The following is a 17,752-nucleotide window of genomic DNA, read 5'->3' as shown; positions in this document are numbered from 1 at the left end:
GTTGCCTAAGTGAAGTATAAATTCAAATCAAACATTTTCATAAATAGTATACAATTAATATATATCAAATGAAGGACAGAAAAAAAGTGAACCATTGCCAGAAATTGAAGGACAAATAAGGTTAACATAAATGGAACAGTCCTCATAGGATGTATAGAACAGTCCCCTTATTCCGTGATGAGTAGTTGAAAATCTTCATTCCAATATAATCGCCAACGGGAATACTGCACCACTGTGATGACAAATTGGAGGCTTACCAGATCCTTTGATCCCCTTGACTATAGGGGGTCAACAAACGCCTGATGTAAATAATTCCATCCAGATTCATGTAACTCAAATCAGATCACATTTATCATCCGAGGCTCCTCAAACCGTCCTGATCCTGTGGAGTTGACTTACGCTCATATAAAAATAAAAAAGGTGTCTGTCAGGGAGCGAGGAGCCAGACACACAAGGAGGTGCAATTAAAGGTAGGTTTATTAATATAAAAATAAGACAAAAGTCTTTGCAAGTGCAACAGCAGAAATTGTAGCCAAAGCCGGGGTCAAGAGCCAGGAAGAATCGTTGCCAGAGCCGGGGTCAGAAGCCAGGAAGAATCGTCGCCAGATCCGGGATCAGGAGCCAGGAAGAGTCGTCGCCAGAGCCAGGGTCAGAAGCCAGGAAGAATCGTCGCCAGAGCCGGAGTCAGAAGCCAGGAAGAATCGTCGCCAGAGCCGGAGTCAGAAGCCAGGAAGAATCGTCGCCAGAGCCGGGATCAGGAGCCTGGAAGAATGGTCGCCAGAGCCAGGGTCAGAAGCCAGGAAGAATCGTCGCCAGAGCCGGGATCAGGAGCCAGGAAGAATGGTCGCCAGAGTCGGGATCAGGAACCAGGAAGAATGGTCGCCAGAGCCGGGGTCAGAAGCCAGGAGGAGTCTTAGCCAAAGCCGAGTCGATATCCAGGAAAGCAATGAGTAGCTAAACAGGAGTTTGCTGTTGTGCAACAGACAGGACACGAATGCAATGGACAGCCACAAACAGCAGACTTATATGTGATAAGCCACCACCTGGGGGAGGAGCCACAGAGGGCTGAAAGCATAAAGGATCCCACAATGCTTTGCAGACATCTTGTCATTCGGTACAGCACAAGCCAATGATTCATGCCTGGGACCTGCTGATCTGCTTCGCAAATCACAGTACAGAGCCCTGTGTTAACTAACAACACAGGGCTCTGTACACTGAGCTGAGCAGTCATGTGGCTGTTTATTGCTCCCTACAAAGCAGGGAAAAAAAACAACCACATCTCTTAGTAAAAGCAGCACACATTACACATTGTTAGGCAAACAGTTAAACCTTTGATTGCCCCCTTTGATTACCCCAGCCAGTGTCATTAGTACAATGACAGTGTATAGTATTGTCCCTGATCACTGTATTAGTATCACTGGAGATGTCAAAGTCAGTTAGTCAGTTCCCATTCAGTGTCAGTTAGTGTCAGATTGCCCGCCACACCATCACAGTCCCACTATAAATCACTGATTGCTGCCATTACTAGTATAAAAAAATAGATAAATAAAAATTCCAGTATATATACCATCGTATGTAAACTCTATAACTTTCACACAAACCAATATACACTTTGGGTTTTTTTTTTTTTACCAAAGACAAGTAGCAGAATACATTTTGGCCTAAATTTATGAAAAAATTAGATTTTTTTTATTTTTTATTGGATATGTTTTATAGCAGAAGGTAAAACCTATTGTTTTTTTTTTTTCATTTTCAGTCTTATTTCATTTATAAAACAAAACACCCAGTGGCGATCAAATACCACCAAAAGAAAGCTCTAATTGTGGGAACAAATTATATACATTTAGTTTGAGTACAGTGTTGCATGAGCAATTGCCAGTTAAAGTAGCACAATGCCGAATTACAAAAATGCCCTGGTCATGAAGAGGGTAAAATCTTTTCAGAGCTTAAGTGGTGTACTTTCCTATTTACTGATAGCAGCATAATGATTGCAAATAGTCAGTTGAGAGAGCGATGTTCTGCTTTAAGGAATTAGTTGGTTGACATGTAATGCTGGGTGACATATGTAATATTGGGTAATGTGCGATTCTAGGTGACACATGTAATGTTGGGTGATATGTACAATGCTGGGTGATATGTACAATGTTGGGTGATACGTACAATGCTGGGTGATATGTACACTGTTGGGTGATATGTACAATGTTGGGTGATGTGTACAATGTTGGGGTATATGTGCAATACTGGGTGATATGTGCAATGATGGGTGATGTGTACAATGTTGGGTGACACGTACAATGCTGGGTGATATGTACACTGTTGGGTGATATGTACACTGTTGGGTGATGTGTACAATGTTGGCTGACACGTACAATGCTGGGAGATATGTACACTGTTGGGTGATATGTACACTGTTGAGTGATATGTGCAATGCTGGGTGAAATGTACAATGTTGGGTGATATGTGCAATGTTGGGTGATGTGTACAATGTTGGGTGATATGTGCAATGCTGGGTGAAATGTACAATGTTGGGTGATATGTGCAATGTTGGGTGATATCTGCAATGTTGGGTGATATGTGCAATGTTGGGTGATGTGTACAATGTTGGGTGATATGTGCAATGTTGGGTGATGTGTACAATGTTGGGTGATATGTGCAATGTTGGGTGATATGTGCAATGTTTTGTGATATGTGCAATGTTGGGTGATATGTGCAATGTTGGGTGATGTGTACAATGCTGGGGTATATGTGCAATGATGGGTGATGTGTACAATGTTGGGTGATATGTACAATGTTGGGTGATATGTACAGGGGCGGACTGACAACTAATGGGGCCCCCGGGCAATAGGGGATCATGGGGCCCCTGTGTCCTTGCCAAAACTCAAAAAAGCCTATAAAAAAGGTACCAGGGGCATCTCATGGGGCCCCCTACTGACCCCAGGCCCTCAGGCAGTGCCTGAGTTTCCAAATGGTCAGTCCGCCCCTGGTTATGTACAATGTTGGGTGATATGTGCAAAATGGGTGGTGTGTACAATGTTGGGTAATGTGTACAATGTTGGGTGATATGTGCAATGCTGGGTGATATGTACAATGTTGAGTGATATGTGCAATGCTGGGTAACATGCCATTCTAGGTGACATATGTAATGGGTGATATGTGCAATGGTAGGTGACATGTGCAGTGCTGGGTGATATGTACAATGTTGGGGTATATGTGCAATGCTGGGTGATATGTGCAATGCTGGGTCATGTGTACAATGTTTGGTGAAATGTGCAATGCTGGGTGCAGGGGTGGACTGACAACTCATGGGGCCCCTGGGCAATAGGGGATCATGGGGCCTCTGTGTCCTTGCCCAAACTCACAAAAGCCTATGAAAAAGGTACCAGGGGCATCTCATGGGGCCCCCTACTGACACTGGGCCCTCGGGCAGTGCCTGAGTTTCCAAATGGTCAGTCCGCCCCTGGCTGGGTGATATGTGCAATGCTGGGTGATATGTGCATTGCTGGGTGATATTTGCAATGTTGGGTGATATGTGCAATGCTGGGTGATATGTACAATGTTGAGTGATATGTACAATGCTGGGTGATATGCACAATGTTGAGTGATATGTGCAATTCTGGGTAACATGCGATTCTAGGTGACTTATGTAATGTTGGGTGACATGTGCAATGCTAGGTGACATGTGCAGTGCTGGGTGATGTGTACAATGTTGGGGTATATGTGCAATGCTGGGTGATATGTGCAATGCTGGGTAATATGTATAATGTTGGGTGATATGTGCAATGCTGGGTAACATGCGATTCTAGGTGACATATGTAATGGGTGATATGTGCAATGCTGGGTGATATGTGCAACATTGGGGGATATGTGCAATGCTGGGTGATATGTGAAATGCTGGGTGATATGTACACTGTTGGGTGATATGTACACTGTTGGGTGATATGTACAATGTTGGGTGATGTGTACAATGATGGGCGATATGTACAATGATGGGTGATGTGTACAATGATGGGTGATATGTACAATGTTGGGTGATGTGTACAATGATGGGTGATGTGTACAATGATGGGTGATGTGTACAATGTTGGGTGATGTGTACAATGTTGGGTGATATGTACAATGATGGGTGATGTGTGCAATGTTGGGTGATATGTACAATGATGGGTGATGTGTACAATGTTGGGTGATGTGTACAATGTTGGGTGATGTGTACAATGATGGGCGATATGTACAATGATGGGTGATGTGTACAATGATGGGTGATATGTACAATGTTGGGTGATGTGTACAATGTTGGGTGATATGTACAATGATGGGTGATGTGTACAATGTTGGGTGATGTGTACAATGTTGGGTGATATGTGCAATGTTGGGTGATATGTGCAATGCTGGGATATGTGTACAATGATAGGTGATATTTGCAATGTTGGGTGATATGTACAATGCTGGGTGATATGTGCAATGCTGGGTGATATGTGCAATGTTGGGTGATATGTGCAATGTTGGGTGATATGTGCAATGCTGGGTGATATGTGCAATGCTGGGTGATATGTGCAATGTTGGGTGATATGTGCAATGCTGGGTGATATGTGCAATGCTGGGTGATATGTGCAATGTTGGGTGATATGTGCAATGCTGGGTGATATGTGCAATGTTGGGTGATATGTGCAATGTTGGCTGATATGTGCAATGTTTAGGTGATCTGCATTTTTGGGTGATATGTGCAATGCTGGATATTAGGTGCAATGCTATAAAACTCACTGTTGTTGGGCCAGTAATCCACACAATGCTGCTTCACTAACAAGCTGCTCACGGGAAAAAAAACAGGAACACTAAACTGAATTTTTGTGTGTGTTGGGGACCAGGGGTGTAAGTATTGCTGGATACCCAGAGCCCTGCATCTCCAGCTCTGTGTCCCAGGTAGTGACACCATGACCACCCAAATTAGATAACAAAAACAGGTGGATTCTTATCCTGCTAATCCCCCCGTCAGAGCTGCAACCCAAAGCTGAAGAAAGCACTCCTCAGCTCCTCCTTGGCTTTGGGAGTGAAAGTTTTCCTTGCGGGAGGAGATTGTTGGTGAGGGGGTTTAAAGGGGATGTGGGCGGGGGGGAGCGTTTTGGGAAGGTAGGGAATTGTGTTCTGGGGAGTTTGTCTTGGATGGGTTTCTTGCTGGGGGTGAGGAACAGAGAATATTTCCTTGGGATATTGTTGCTTGATTGGAGGGGGAGATTTGTGTTTGAAGAAATTGTGCTGTATGTTAATTAGCTGACCACTGCACTGTGCATGATGGGAGTCTGGCATTTAGGGGTATGCAATGTATTGCATTACATAAAGAGATCAGCTGTTAGGAGTATAACATTTACAGCATAATATACAAAGTGCCTCAGTCAGGAATATGCATTGTATAGTGTAGCTTACATATTCCTAATCACAATACTTTTTATACTGTGCTGTATGTTACACACCCCTGACTGCAATACTCTGTGTGCTGTGCTGTATGCTACATACACCTGAGTGCCGTACTCTGTATGCTGCGCTGTTTGTTACACACCCCTGACTTCCATACTCTGTGTGCTGTGCTATATGTTATATACACATGAGTGCCGTACTCTGTATGTTGCGCTGTATGTTATACAACCCTGACTGCCATACTCTGTGTGCTGTGCTGTATGCTACATACACCTGAGTGCCGTACTCTGTATGCTGCACTGTATGTTATACAACCCTGACTGCCATACTTTGTGTGCTGTGCTGTATGCTACATACACCTGAGTGCCGTACTCTGTATGCTGCGCTGTATGTTACACACCCCTGACTTCCATGCTCTGTGTGCTGTGCTATATGTTATATATACATGAGTGCCATACTCTGTATGCTGCGCTGTATGTTACACAACCCTGACTGCCATACTCTGTGTGCTGTGCTATATGTTATATACACCTTAGTGCCGTACTCTGTATGCTGCGCTGTATGTTATACAACCCTGACTGCCATACTCTGTGTGCTGTGCTGTATGCTACATACACCTGAGTGCCGTACTCTGTATGCTGTGCTGTATCTTATATACATCTGTGCGCCGTACTCTGTATGCTGTGCTGTATATTACACACCCCTGACTGCCGTACTTTGTGTGCTGTGCTGTATGTTACATACACCTGAGCGCCACACTCTGTATGCTGTATTGTATGTTCTAGCTATTGCATTCACATTCATTCATTTTCTCTTAAAAAAATATGCGCTGCGGCACTTAATTACTTACACGGGGAATTCAGTAAACCTTTAAGGACAGTTTTTGAGTGGTAGCTCTCTTTAAAAGGTCCTGTGCCAGATTAAAAAAAATGTTGCTACTTATTAGCTTTAGTGACATGTGTAGCAGATTCAGCTAGTTCTAAATAGCGCCACTGTTACAAGCTGGTTTAACTAGTGCAGCAAATTCAAAAATAATTACCTACGGTTTGTGGATAATGAAACTGAGGGTAATTAGTACCAACTGTAAATTAGAGTACAGAGATAGGCAGAGTGCCTGTCTCTGTACACTGAAATCAGTACGCAGGGAAGGCACACCACTGCAGCAGGTGAAAAGAGAAAAGTAAAGGCACGTGGACCTGCTGATGAATTTGGGTCCCCCTACAGTCCTGCACAGCTAGTCAGTTAGCATTTTCCACACAAGCTTTCATTCGTAAACAGAAATCAGGCCTTGAGTATTGGTTTTGCATTTTTATTTTGAAGGGATTAGAACTCAGATAGGGTAAGGGGTGTATAGGATGCCCAAGCGAACCAAAATCTGAAGACAACTTCATGAACTAGTCACAGCTTCACCTTCTCTGTCACAGTCTATGTTGGAGTGCTATGGGGATTGTGACGGAACCGTAGGCAGAGGACAGAACACGCAAAGAAGATGGGGAACACACAAAAACTTTATTGAACTCTGAAAGACACTCAATCCGGACAGTTCATGGCACTCCGCGACATGCGGCTTGTAGGGACACCCACGGTAAGCAGGCTCACGGGAACCCAATGGGACTTTAGCTATGGAGTCTGGCCTCAGCACAGCTCCCACCCAGCTTTCTAGGGACATCGGGTTCACGGGGACTCAACGGGACTCTAGCTGTGGAGTCTGGCCTAGCACAGCTCCCACCCAGCATTCTAGGGACATCGGGTTCACGGGGACTCAACGGGACTCTAGCTGTGGAGTCTGGCCTAGCACAGCTCCCACCCAACTTTCTAGGGACATCGGGTTCACGGGGACTCAACGGGACTCCAGCTGTAGAGTCTGGCCTAGCACGACCCCCACCCAGCTTTCTAGGGACATCGGGTTCACGTGGACTCAACGGGACTCTAGCTGTGGAGTCTGGCCTAGCACAGCTCCCACCCAGCTTTCTAGGGACATCGGGGTCACGGGGACTCAACGGGACTCTAGCTGTGGAGTCTGGCCTAGCACAACAGGGACAGTTCAGGACACGGGTGGTTGGTGCGCACAACAGGGACAGTTCAGGACACGGGTGGTTGGTGCGCACAAAAGGGACAGTTCAGGTCACAGGCAGTCGTTGCACACGACAGGGACAGTTCAGGACACGGGTGGTCAGTGCACACAACAGGGACAGTTCAGGACACAGGTGGTTGGTGCGCACGACAGGGACAGTTCAGGACACTCACGGTAAGTGGCTTGCAGACCCTCAACAGCAGGCGACTCCAGACAGGGACAACCAGTGGACGGCTTCCAGGCAACACGCAGCCACGGACAGTGTGCAGAGTCCCTCAGCAGAAGCTCCCAGGGCACTCAGCAGCAGACAGCTTCCAGGGACACGCAGCCACGGACAATGTGCGGGGTCCCTCAGCAGCAGCTCTCAGGGCACTCAGCAGCAGACAGGGTGCAGGGGTGCTCAGTAGACAGGCTTACAGGCTTGCAGGGTCTGGCAGGGTCTCAGCTGTGGGGTCTGAACTTTGAGGAGGGGGCTCATGCAGAGCTGTGGAGACTCCCAACCCTGGGGTATTGCAGAGGGCTACAGTCCTGACCTTTTGGGGGTCTACAGAGTGCGCAGCGGGGATGGCGGTCCCCCCCACCCGAGCCTCCCAGTGGCTTTCAAGGAGATAGATGATTCCAGCAGCGTGCACAGGAAGAAAGAGGAGGGCTGCTTCCTGTGCCAGTCTTTTTAAAAGCCGTGCTGGACGCTGCTGGGTTGCCTCGGCAATGGCCGGCCCAGCACCGTTCATGGAAGCTACAAGGACAGAGGAATGTGCAAGGGGGGAGGGAGGGGTGGAGGGATATGGCTGAGGAACAGCAGGCAAAGGTGGGTCGGGAAGGCACGGGCAGGGATTAATGGTTCTCTCCCCCTTTCTGCTCTTGTGTGAGACTCCATTGTCATCTATTCTTGGACGCACCGGGGCACCACGCATTTTGGAACCAAAGTGTTTTCTGCCCTTCTCTGTACAACTGGATCATTCCAGAAGAAAATCAGATAATTTATACGCTGTATATAATTTTGTGTATATCTTTTATTGTCATGTTTTGTGATTTTGATCTATATCCACTACATTTTGTAGAATGTTTTTGCCGGCCATCTTCTTCTTCAGCATACCCCTGAAGAAAGACTTATGTTCTGAAATGCGTCAGTTTCTCTGCTGAAACTTACTTCCCCCTTACTGTCCTCTGAGTTGTAGGAGATGCTGCAACATTATGTCTCAGCTTAAAGCAAGTTATATATACAAGCCATTAATTTTTGATGCTGTACGTAGGTTTTTATACGAATGTTATGTGATACACCATGATGTTCTTTCACGTGTTTTGAATAAAATTATTTATTGACTATTTTTCTATTGTTTGTTCTGAGATGCCCTTAAAGTCCCAATCCAAATTGTTGGGGAATTCATCTTTGAGTATAAAAAATGTAAAGAGACAGTGTAAAAATAAAAAAAAAATATTTTTTTTTAAAGCGCCCCCATGTACTCGTGCGTAAAGGCGAATGTATGTGTCAGTTCTGCACATATACATAAATAGCGAATGCACCACACATGTGAGGTATCACCATGAGAAAGTGGCTAAATGGTAGCACAGTGGCTAAATGGTTAGCACTTCCAGCTGGCAGTACTAGGGTCGTTGGTTCAAATCCCAACCACAGTGCCACCTGCCTGGAGTTTGCATGTTCTCCTTGTGCCTGCGTGGGTTTTCTCCGGGTACTCTGGTTTCCTCCGACACTCCAAAGACATGCTGGTAGGTTAATTGGACCCTGTCTAAATTGGCCCTAATATGTGTATGAATGTAAGTTAGGGACCTTAGATTGTACACCCCTTGAGGGTTAGGGACTGATGTGAATGTACAATATATATGTGTAAAGCACTGCATAAATTGATGGCGCTATATAAGTACCTGAAATAAATAAGTGCAATAATTCTAGCAACAATCCTCCTCTGTAATTCTAAACTGATAACCTGTAAAGGCTTTTAAAGTGTTGCCTATGGAGATTCTTAAATGCCGTAGTTTGGCGCCATGCCATGAGTGTGCGCAATTTTAGAGTGTGACATGTTAAGGTATCTATTTACTTGGTGTAACAGCAACTATTATATTTTGCCAAAAAGGGTATTATATTGTGTTTGTGTGCATTAAAATGCATTAAGCTGTATCTTTTCCCAAAAAATTGTGGTTGAAAAACCGCTACACAAGTACTGTGTGGCATAAAAAATTGCAAAACCCACCATTTTGTTCTATAGGACCTTAAAAAATACATTTGGAGGTTGTAATTATCTAGCAAAAAATACTGATTTTTGCATGTAAACAGAAAGTGTCAGAAAAGGCCTGGCCTTCAAGTGGTTAAGTCGATAAGACTCGGACCCAAGCTGACGGTGCTTAACACACACAATGCATTTGGACTGAACACATTCAGGTTAATTGGGAATAGACAATTCACTTACCCTAGTGAAGCTGTATTCACAAAGGACATAGCTCTTCCCACAGTTCACCAACCCAAACTATTTCTACAGCAAGCAGTTTAGAGCCTTACAGGCTGGAACGTGCAGATCGACTTATTTTCCCAGAAAAACAGTGCAACCAGAACCAAAAAGCAGACCAAGATGTGTTGGTATTCACACAATGTATTTATTACAGTTTTGTGTTTTGACTGGGTTTAAAATAATCTAAGAAGCCCTGTAAATTCTTTACAAAACCATGGCACAAGAAATGTATTTTGAGCCCTTAGAGAGGCTGCCAAGCCAAAATTTATAACATCTTATTGGCATAAATGTATTTAAATCCCGACCCTCTTTTTAAAATGAGCTGTCATAATAATATCATTGTGTCTTTTTTGTTTCATTTTTTTTAAAAAGAAAAAAAAAAACATTAAATACAAAGTATGGTTTAATCTACTAAAGTCTAGTCCATTAACATATTTCTGAATTCTTAGTAAGAAACAGTAAAATAATTTTAATAATAATAACAATCTATTCACATTTATTTATATAATAGTTTTACAGCTCTGCACGGCTTGTAGTTGGATGCCTCCTGAAAAGGAAAACAAAATAGTACCACGTGACATAAAAAAGCCACATAAACCTTTTTTTTAGATTTTTATATTTTTAGTTGGAGTGCTTCATTTTCTATCTTTCAGCTCGTGTTCCAAAATGTCCAGTCTTGCAGTGAGCTGGGCTAGTAAGAAATGTTAAGGAATACATATTGGAAATAAATACAGACATGTAATGCAGTGTGACAAGATGTACTTGTGTCATTTATGCTGACCTCCCCGATGAACCCCCACTACATTTTGACCAGTCAACCTCCTCTAGCTACTCACTTGACTAGCTTTTCAAAAAACAAAACAAACTGATCCAATTACTTACCAAAATTTGCTGTCAAGTGACAAGCTGGGTCCCGAGCTTACTTTCTGAAGAACTAGAGCATTAGAAGGTCCTTCTTTCAGTGTCCACATCACTACCTGGTAAAGTGGTCAATTGTCATTGGTTGTAAGCAGTGGCTTCATACAGTCATGATGCAAGTGGAGGCAAAAAAAGCAGCTGATGGGCCTGGACTGTGGTGGTGGATCACTGGACTTCACTATCGAAGGAGGTGAAGCAGAGGGTTCATGTGAGGTTCAGGTCTTTTCATGAGTGACATTCATGAGTGACGTTCATGAGTGATGTTTCATGAGTGAGGTTTCATGACTGACATTCATGAGTCTTTCAATTATGAATAGGTAGGAGCCGATGATACTCTGATGTAAGCATTAAATGTGCTGTGACTCATTATAAACCCCCTGTATGTCTCCTCACATAGTGGTGGTGGGACTTTTTGGACGTAACACAGCTAGCAGTATAGCCAGCCATGTCCAGAAGTTTTCCAACAATGACCCAAACCCAAAAAAGGGTACCTGTGAAGTCTAAGCAGAAGGCAAAGGCTCTTAAGGCTTAAGCTCTGTGTGGTATGTAAATAATCACTTATGGTTCTTACTGTCTTCTACTCTTGCATTTGATATTTAAATGCAGTCTAAACTGTTGATAAAAACAAAGAACTACATTGCTACAAAGCCCTCTCTCATTATATATACAACTTTTTCAACCATTCAGACCTCCCTGAAAATAGTCTAAAAAAACACCTAAAGTGGAACTGCACTGTATCTGAGCACCACAAACCAAAAATGCTAATTCATTGTTAATATTCAACGCAAGCTCACCCATCCGTTCATGTCTACATGCTTTATTTTGCTGAGAAATCATTTTGAAAAACACCCCCTGGCATTTCTGGCGGTGGCCAACTTGAATAAGGGCAGATGATTCATGTAGCATTTACTTCCTGGAATCCACCTAGTCTTAGCTCAGGCATTGGCTGAGCTGAGAACCCTCCCAACCCTCTTGAAGACTACTGGGATGTATGGCATCATTTGCCTAGGCATGGAAATCAGGAAGTAACTGAAGAAATGTATAAAAAAAAGTTTAAAATGCAAATATGTAATATATTTTTGTATCTATTTACTAATGCAAGCAAAACAAGGATTAAAAGCAGTCAAATAACAAATATGTTCATTGAGAGAGTAAAGTTCCACTTAAAGTTTTTTTTTTCAAGTGGGAAGCTTGAAGGCTATTGCAAATCTCCGCTGTATATGCAAAGTCTTTTGGTGGCCCCAGCTCCACCAGGATATTTAGTACTAAGGATGGTGGTATCACCAGATTCCTACAACAATCAGGTCTGAAATAATCTCCTTATCAAGTGACAGCATTTTTAATGTATCACAATTTGGGTTATGAAAAGCTTTTGTATAATGTCATCATTCTATTAACTTGTGTTCTAGATACCCTTATGGTTACTATTGGACAGTGGTCTGCAAACTGATGCAGCCCTTTGCTTGCCTGTATCCAGCCCACGGGACACTATTTTTTCCACTGATGAGGCACTATATCCTCCTAAGACACCAAAAATGAGGAACTATTTCTCACACTGGCACAAGTAATGGGGCACTATTCCTCTGACTGACACCAACAATGATGCACCTGTCTTCCACTGACATCAAACTTGGATCACTATTCTTCTGACACCATCGATGGGGCACTATTCTTTCCACTGATACCATTTTCTGCTCCCACTGGCCACAGTCCAGCCCCCCTAAAGGCTATAGGACAGTAAACAGACCCTTTGTTTAGAAAGTTTGGAGACCTCTGCTATAGGATATGACATATCATTTGTTCTTAACGTGGATGTTTTCAGAGTTGGTGGAAACAGCTGAAAATACCTGCTCACTATGTGTTGGCACATACCCTAACTGTTTCCTCCAAGGGAACTTGTGATAGGGTGACTATATAGGAGCACAGCTGTAATACAGGGACAGGTTACTGCCACCCAAGTAGATTTTTAAAAACCAAAACCAAATGACCCAATTTCAGACGTGAAATTACTGTCACATGACAATCTGGGTCTGCGCCTTTCTATGGGACTTCAGTGTTGGAGGTTCGTCCTTGAGTGCCCACAATATATGAGCCAGTGGTAGGTACCACAAGATGTGATAGGAGCAGTGGGTGTTTTGACATACCTGGTAGTGGGGAAATACCTGCAGTGACTGCAGATACGCTAATGAGTGAGTTTTGAAGAGACCACCAGAAATGTTTTTAATATACACGATGATCTTTTACAGTTCAGCCTTCCTTTAGAAGTGACCCTGTGGACACCTACGAGTTTCCAGTTGTGTCAGTATGGTATTGATTTTGTCCTTGGACATATTTGTAATTTTGTCAGTATGGAACTAATGGTGTCTCTGCAGATATGTTGCTGGTTGTGTCTGTACAATACTGATTATCTCTTCTATTTGTGTCAGTACAGTACTGATTAGTACTTTGTGGAAAACTTTGTGGTTGTGTCAGTACATTCATTAAATTGTTCCTGCGGAAATGGTTCTACTTGTGATTGTGTTCATTTCTCTCTAATAATGCAAGTGCTGGTAAATTATATTTTGTTGTTTATGCTGTGTGAGTGTTGATAAAGGGGCATGGGGAGAGAAACAATTATAAATCTGCCCTAGTAGTCAGAAGCCCCAGCATAAAGGGGAACTATGCTGCAGCTGCTCTGCCTTCCAAGTCTCACTCATGGTCTCAGCCATGCTGCATAGTAACCACCATACCCTTTGTTGTGTGTACTGTAAGTAGCACCAGAATCTTTTTAACCATTTCAATACCGGGCAATTTTACACCTTCCTGCCCAGGCCAGTTTTCAGGTTTCAGAGCTCTCACACTTTGAATGACAATTGCGCGGTCATACAACATTGTACCCAAACTAAAATGTTATCATTTTCTTTACACAACTAGAGCTTTCTTTTGGTGGTATTTAATCACCGCTGGGGCTTTTATTTTTTGCTAAATTAACAAAAAAAGGCTGAAAATTTTGAAAACAAACACGTTTTTCTTTGTTTCTGTTATAAAAGTTTGCAAATAAATAATTGTTCTTCATAAATTTAGGCCAAGATGTATTCTGCTACATGTCTTTGGTGAAAATAACCCAAATTAGGATGTATTTTTTAGTTTGTAGGAAAGTTATAGAGTTCACAAACTATGGTATAGATCTGAATATTGATCAATCCTGAAGTACTGACAGCCAATCTAATTTCTTGAGGTCCAAGAATGTCAGAATAGTACAGATATCCCCAAATGACCCCTTTTTGCAGAGTAGACAGTCTGACGTACTTCATAAGAGGCATGGCAAGTTTTTTGAAGTTGTATTTTTTGTCATAATTTTTTGGAAAATGAAAAAATGCAAAAAATGATTTTCACTATTTTTTTTTTTACATACTGTCACCAGTGCAGTACAGCGTCTTCATATAACTGGCATGGCGGTGAACAGGGACACTGACTGGTGACAGTATGAAAAAAAAATTTTTTTTTTAATTTTTTTTATTATTTTTAATTTGTTTATTACATTTTTTTCTTTTATTGAAGATTTTTTTTTTCGTATTTCACTATGTCCAAAGTAGTACAATGTTACCATAGTAACATTCACCTACTTTGGGGAAGTGATCAGTATTTTTATTTTTTTTTTTACACAATTTGCTTATAGCAAAGAATTACTTTGCTATAAGCAAGCATTTACCTGAATGCCATCGATTCATTCAGGTGTTTTTTTTTTTTTTTGTGCTTAGCTGTGATTTGGCCACAGCTAATCACATGACATGTGCATGTGATTAGCTGTGACCATTCGCAGCTAGACAGTAGTATACAATGGATGGCATGAATGAAGCCATCCATTTTATACAACTGTCATGTGACCTGCTGTGATTAGTCACAGCAGGTCACATGGTACCCGCAACAGGGCTGATACTCAGATCTGTCATCGGCCGTGTCCGAGGTACATGGCCGGTGACAGGTCGCTCCGCTGCGCAGCTCTGCAAGCGCGAAAAGTGCGCATGTGCGGGAGGATGCCATTTGGCGTCCAACAGGGAAATGCAGTACATTTTGCCGACCGCCTTATGGCTATTGGCGTGTATTGGTTAACCATGCCCTCTAAACCATGCCCAGTATGCAGTGTTTTGTAGTCACACCCAATATTCACCATGCTGCACCGCACAGTGGGCCCTCCTATCTTTCTTACAGCATCCCAGTCCACCCTTAACTGCAGCCATCATTAAAGCAAAGTTCCTCCCCCCTCCACTGCCATATTTGGCACTTTTGGGGGGGAGGGGGGAGCAGATACCTGGTTTTGATAGGTACCCGCTCCCACTTCCAGCTCAGTTCACCGGGGCGAGTTAGAAGCTTGGCCCCCTCTTTCCTCCTTGAACTTTCACGGGTCCCAGAAGACTGCTAGATCAATCAGAATGCACAGAGTTGCTCGCACATGCGCAGTGGGCGCCTGGCTGCCCACAGTTGAGATCCCGGCACCAGGCGGAGAAGAGGAAGAGGAGATGGTGCGGGTGAGCACATCGCTGGACTCTGGGACAGGTAAGTGTGTGTTTATTAAAAGTCAGTAGCTGCAGTTTTTGTAGCTGCTGACTTTCAATAAACACAAAACGTCTGGAACTCTGCTTTAACATACTTAAGATCTAAAGGAAGGAGGGGGTGATGTTCTCCTTCCTTCCATTATACTTTGGAGTGGTCCAAGATAGCTTTTGTCGTGTTCTGTTGGTGCTGTCTGCTATATATTTTGATAAGAAGCCAGGAAAAACTAGGGGTTGTATCCAGGAGGGAAGATACACTATATTGCCAAAAGTATTGGGCCAGCCCTCCAAATCATTGGATTCAGGTGTTCCAATCACCTCCATGGCCACAGGTGTATAAAATCAAACACCTAGGCATGCAGACTGCTTCTACAAACATTTGTGAAAGAATGGGTCGCTCTCAGGAGCTCAGTGAATTCAAGCTTTGTGGGAGATCAAAACCCATGAAACTTCTAGGACATGTTTGGGAAGTTGAGAATTTGGGCTATGTAAAGTTTCAAGTCAATTGATTGAGATTTAGGCACATTATGGTACGTTAAGCTCTTTCTACATTAAGCTTAATGTAAATAACTTTATTTTATTATAAAATACAATTTTTACCAAATGATCTGAAATTTTCGGAATATGTTACCATAGATAGGGTCTTCTATTGTGTGAAGTTTGGGGGAAGTTGGTAAACATCTAAGCTCTTTTTTGTACATTAAGCCATATTAAGCTCCCCAAAAAACAAGCTTAATGTCCCCCATTTTCTTTGTGGCATACCAAAATCTATGAAACTTCTAGGACATGTTTGGGATGTTGGGCTGTGCAGCGTTTTAAGTCAGTTGATTGAGATTTAGGCCGTTATTAGACGTTAAGCTACATTAAGCCATTTTCACATTAAATGTTTTAGTCTGTCCCCTCCCAGGCTGCTTGGGTAGGATGCTCCATGCTGGAACCAGATCTCTGTGCAGGAAAGGCTGGGGAGAAGCTATTTACTTGTATGGTGAGATTGTCTGTGTGACTTTGGACCAGGGGCAGACTGACCATTTGGAAACTCGGGCACTGCCCGAGGGCCCGAGGTCAGTAGGGGGCACCATGAGATGCCCCTGGTACCTTTTTCATAGGCTTTTTTGAGTTTGGGCAAGGACACAGGGGCCCCATGATCCCCTATTGCTCAGGGGCCCCATGAGTTGTCAGTCCGCCCCTGCTTTGGAATCTGACATATTCTGTTTGAAAGCCAAGTGTCTGGGCAACAGCGGGCTGTTTCAGGACAAGTAGTCAGGTTCCTGTGTTTGTAGTTAGATGCCCAACGTGGTAAAGATTTATTCTCTGTTTTTGTTTTATTTTGCTGTTTGATACCTGCAATTTGTGAACACCGGCTTTTTTAAATAACCACACTTGTGTTTCTCTGTCTTGCTGTACCTTTTTCACTGTGCTGTGCCTCATCCAGGGAGTCATGTGCAACCCACTACTGAGCTAATCCCTCACAATATCTACTAATAAGTAAAACATTTGGCTATCAAATTAATGGAAGAATCAAAAGTAGTTATTGTGTTTTTTTTTTTTTTTCTTTCATCATACTCAGAATTTTAGAAAATTGTCTTTTTGCAATCACCTACCCCCAGAACTGGAACCAAAGAACAATTTGCTCCTTGTCTGAGAATTAACATACTAGCATCCTAAAAGGATATGTTTCTCTGCCAGATTTCCGAGCGTTGTTAAAGTGTTTGTCTGGAAAGCGACAAGGTGCTCACATTCACATGGGTTCTTTATCTCTGTCTCTCCTTTTATCTCTTCTGCAAAATATATGTTAAAACTACAAGTAAGATATGTAACAAATTATACAAGCATGCAATGCATATATAAAAAATAAAATGTACAAATACTACATATGATTATTTAATAAAAATTGTGAAAATTTCTAAGCAAAACAAAACAGAAGTCACTCTGCTGGATTCTGATTGGTTGTTATGGATTACTACACATACGCTTAATTGTATAATCCGCATAAACCCTCCACTGCAAGCCAACAATTTAGTTAAATTGCAAGTTCCTAAGGCCAGCCATAGATGGATCGAATCTCAGCCAGTTCAGCAAGGACCGGCCAAGATTGAATCCATTTATGGGCAGGATAGTTGTACTGTAGTTGATCCATCAATCGACTCCAGTACAATCAGCCTGTCAAATGTTTTGCATGAAATCACTGCTGGTGGCTACAGCCGCTGGCAGTGATTGTGTTCTGCCAGCATGGAAGGCTCTTCACCAGCAGAACACAATAGCACTGCAGGAGAGATTTCCCCATCTACACTAACTGTGTGGATGGGGAAATTGAGCAATTTTCTTTCCTTCCATCTGTAGTGGAAGGAAAAAAA

General features: G+C 42.9%; 1 protein-coding gene across 3 annotated transcripts in view; it reads right to left on the bottom strand.

The window, feature by feature from the left end:
• Positions 1–10,073: 10,073 nt before the first annotated feature.
• Positions 10,074–17,752, bottom strand: part of MATN4 (matrilin 4) — a 135,515-nt gene continuing 127,836 nt past the window's right edge. For all 3 annotated transcript variants that reach the window (XM_089690644.1, XM_089690645.1, XM_089690646.1), the window contains 2 exons: positions 17,074–17,176; positions 10,074–10,644 (listed from right to left, as the gene is read on the bottom strand). In XM_089690644.1, coding sequence (XP_089546770.1) covers positions 10,584–10,644; positions 17,074–17,176 — 164 coding nt within the window. In that variant the 3' untranslated portion in view covers positions 10,074–10,583. The remainder of the gene's footprint in view (positions 10,645–17,073; positions 17,177–17,752) is intronic.

This window comes from Staurois parvus, unplaced genomic scaffold (genome assembly GCF_062004578.1).
Source record: "Staurois parvus isolate SC_StPar_1 unplaced genomic scaffold, SC_StPar_1.0 ptg000538l, whole genome shotgun sequence".
Classification (NCBI taxonomy): domain Eukaryota; kingdom Metazoa; phylum Chordata; class Amphibia; order Anura; family Ranidae; genus Staurois; species Staurois parvus.
Note: the sequence above shows the minus strand (reverse complement) of the source record. Positions and strands in the feature narration are given on the sequence as shown.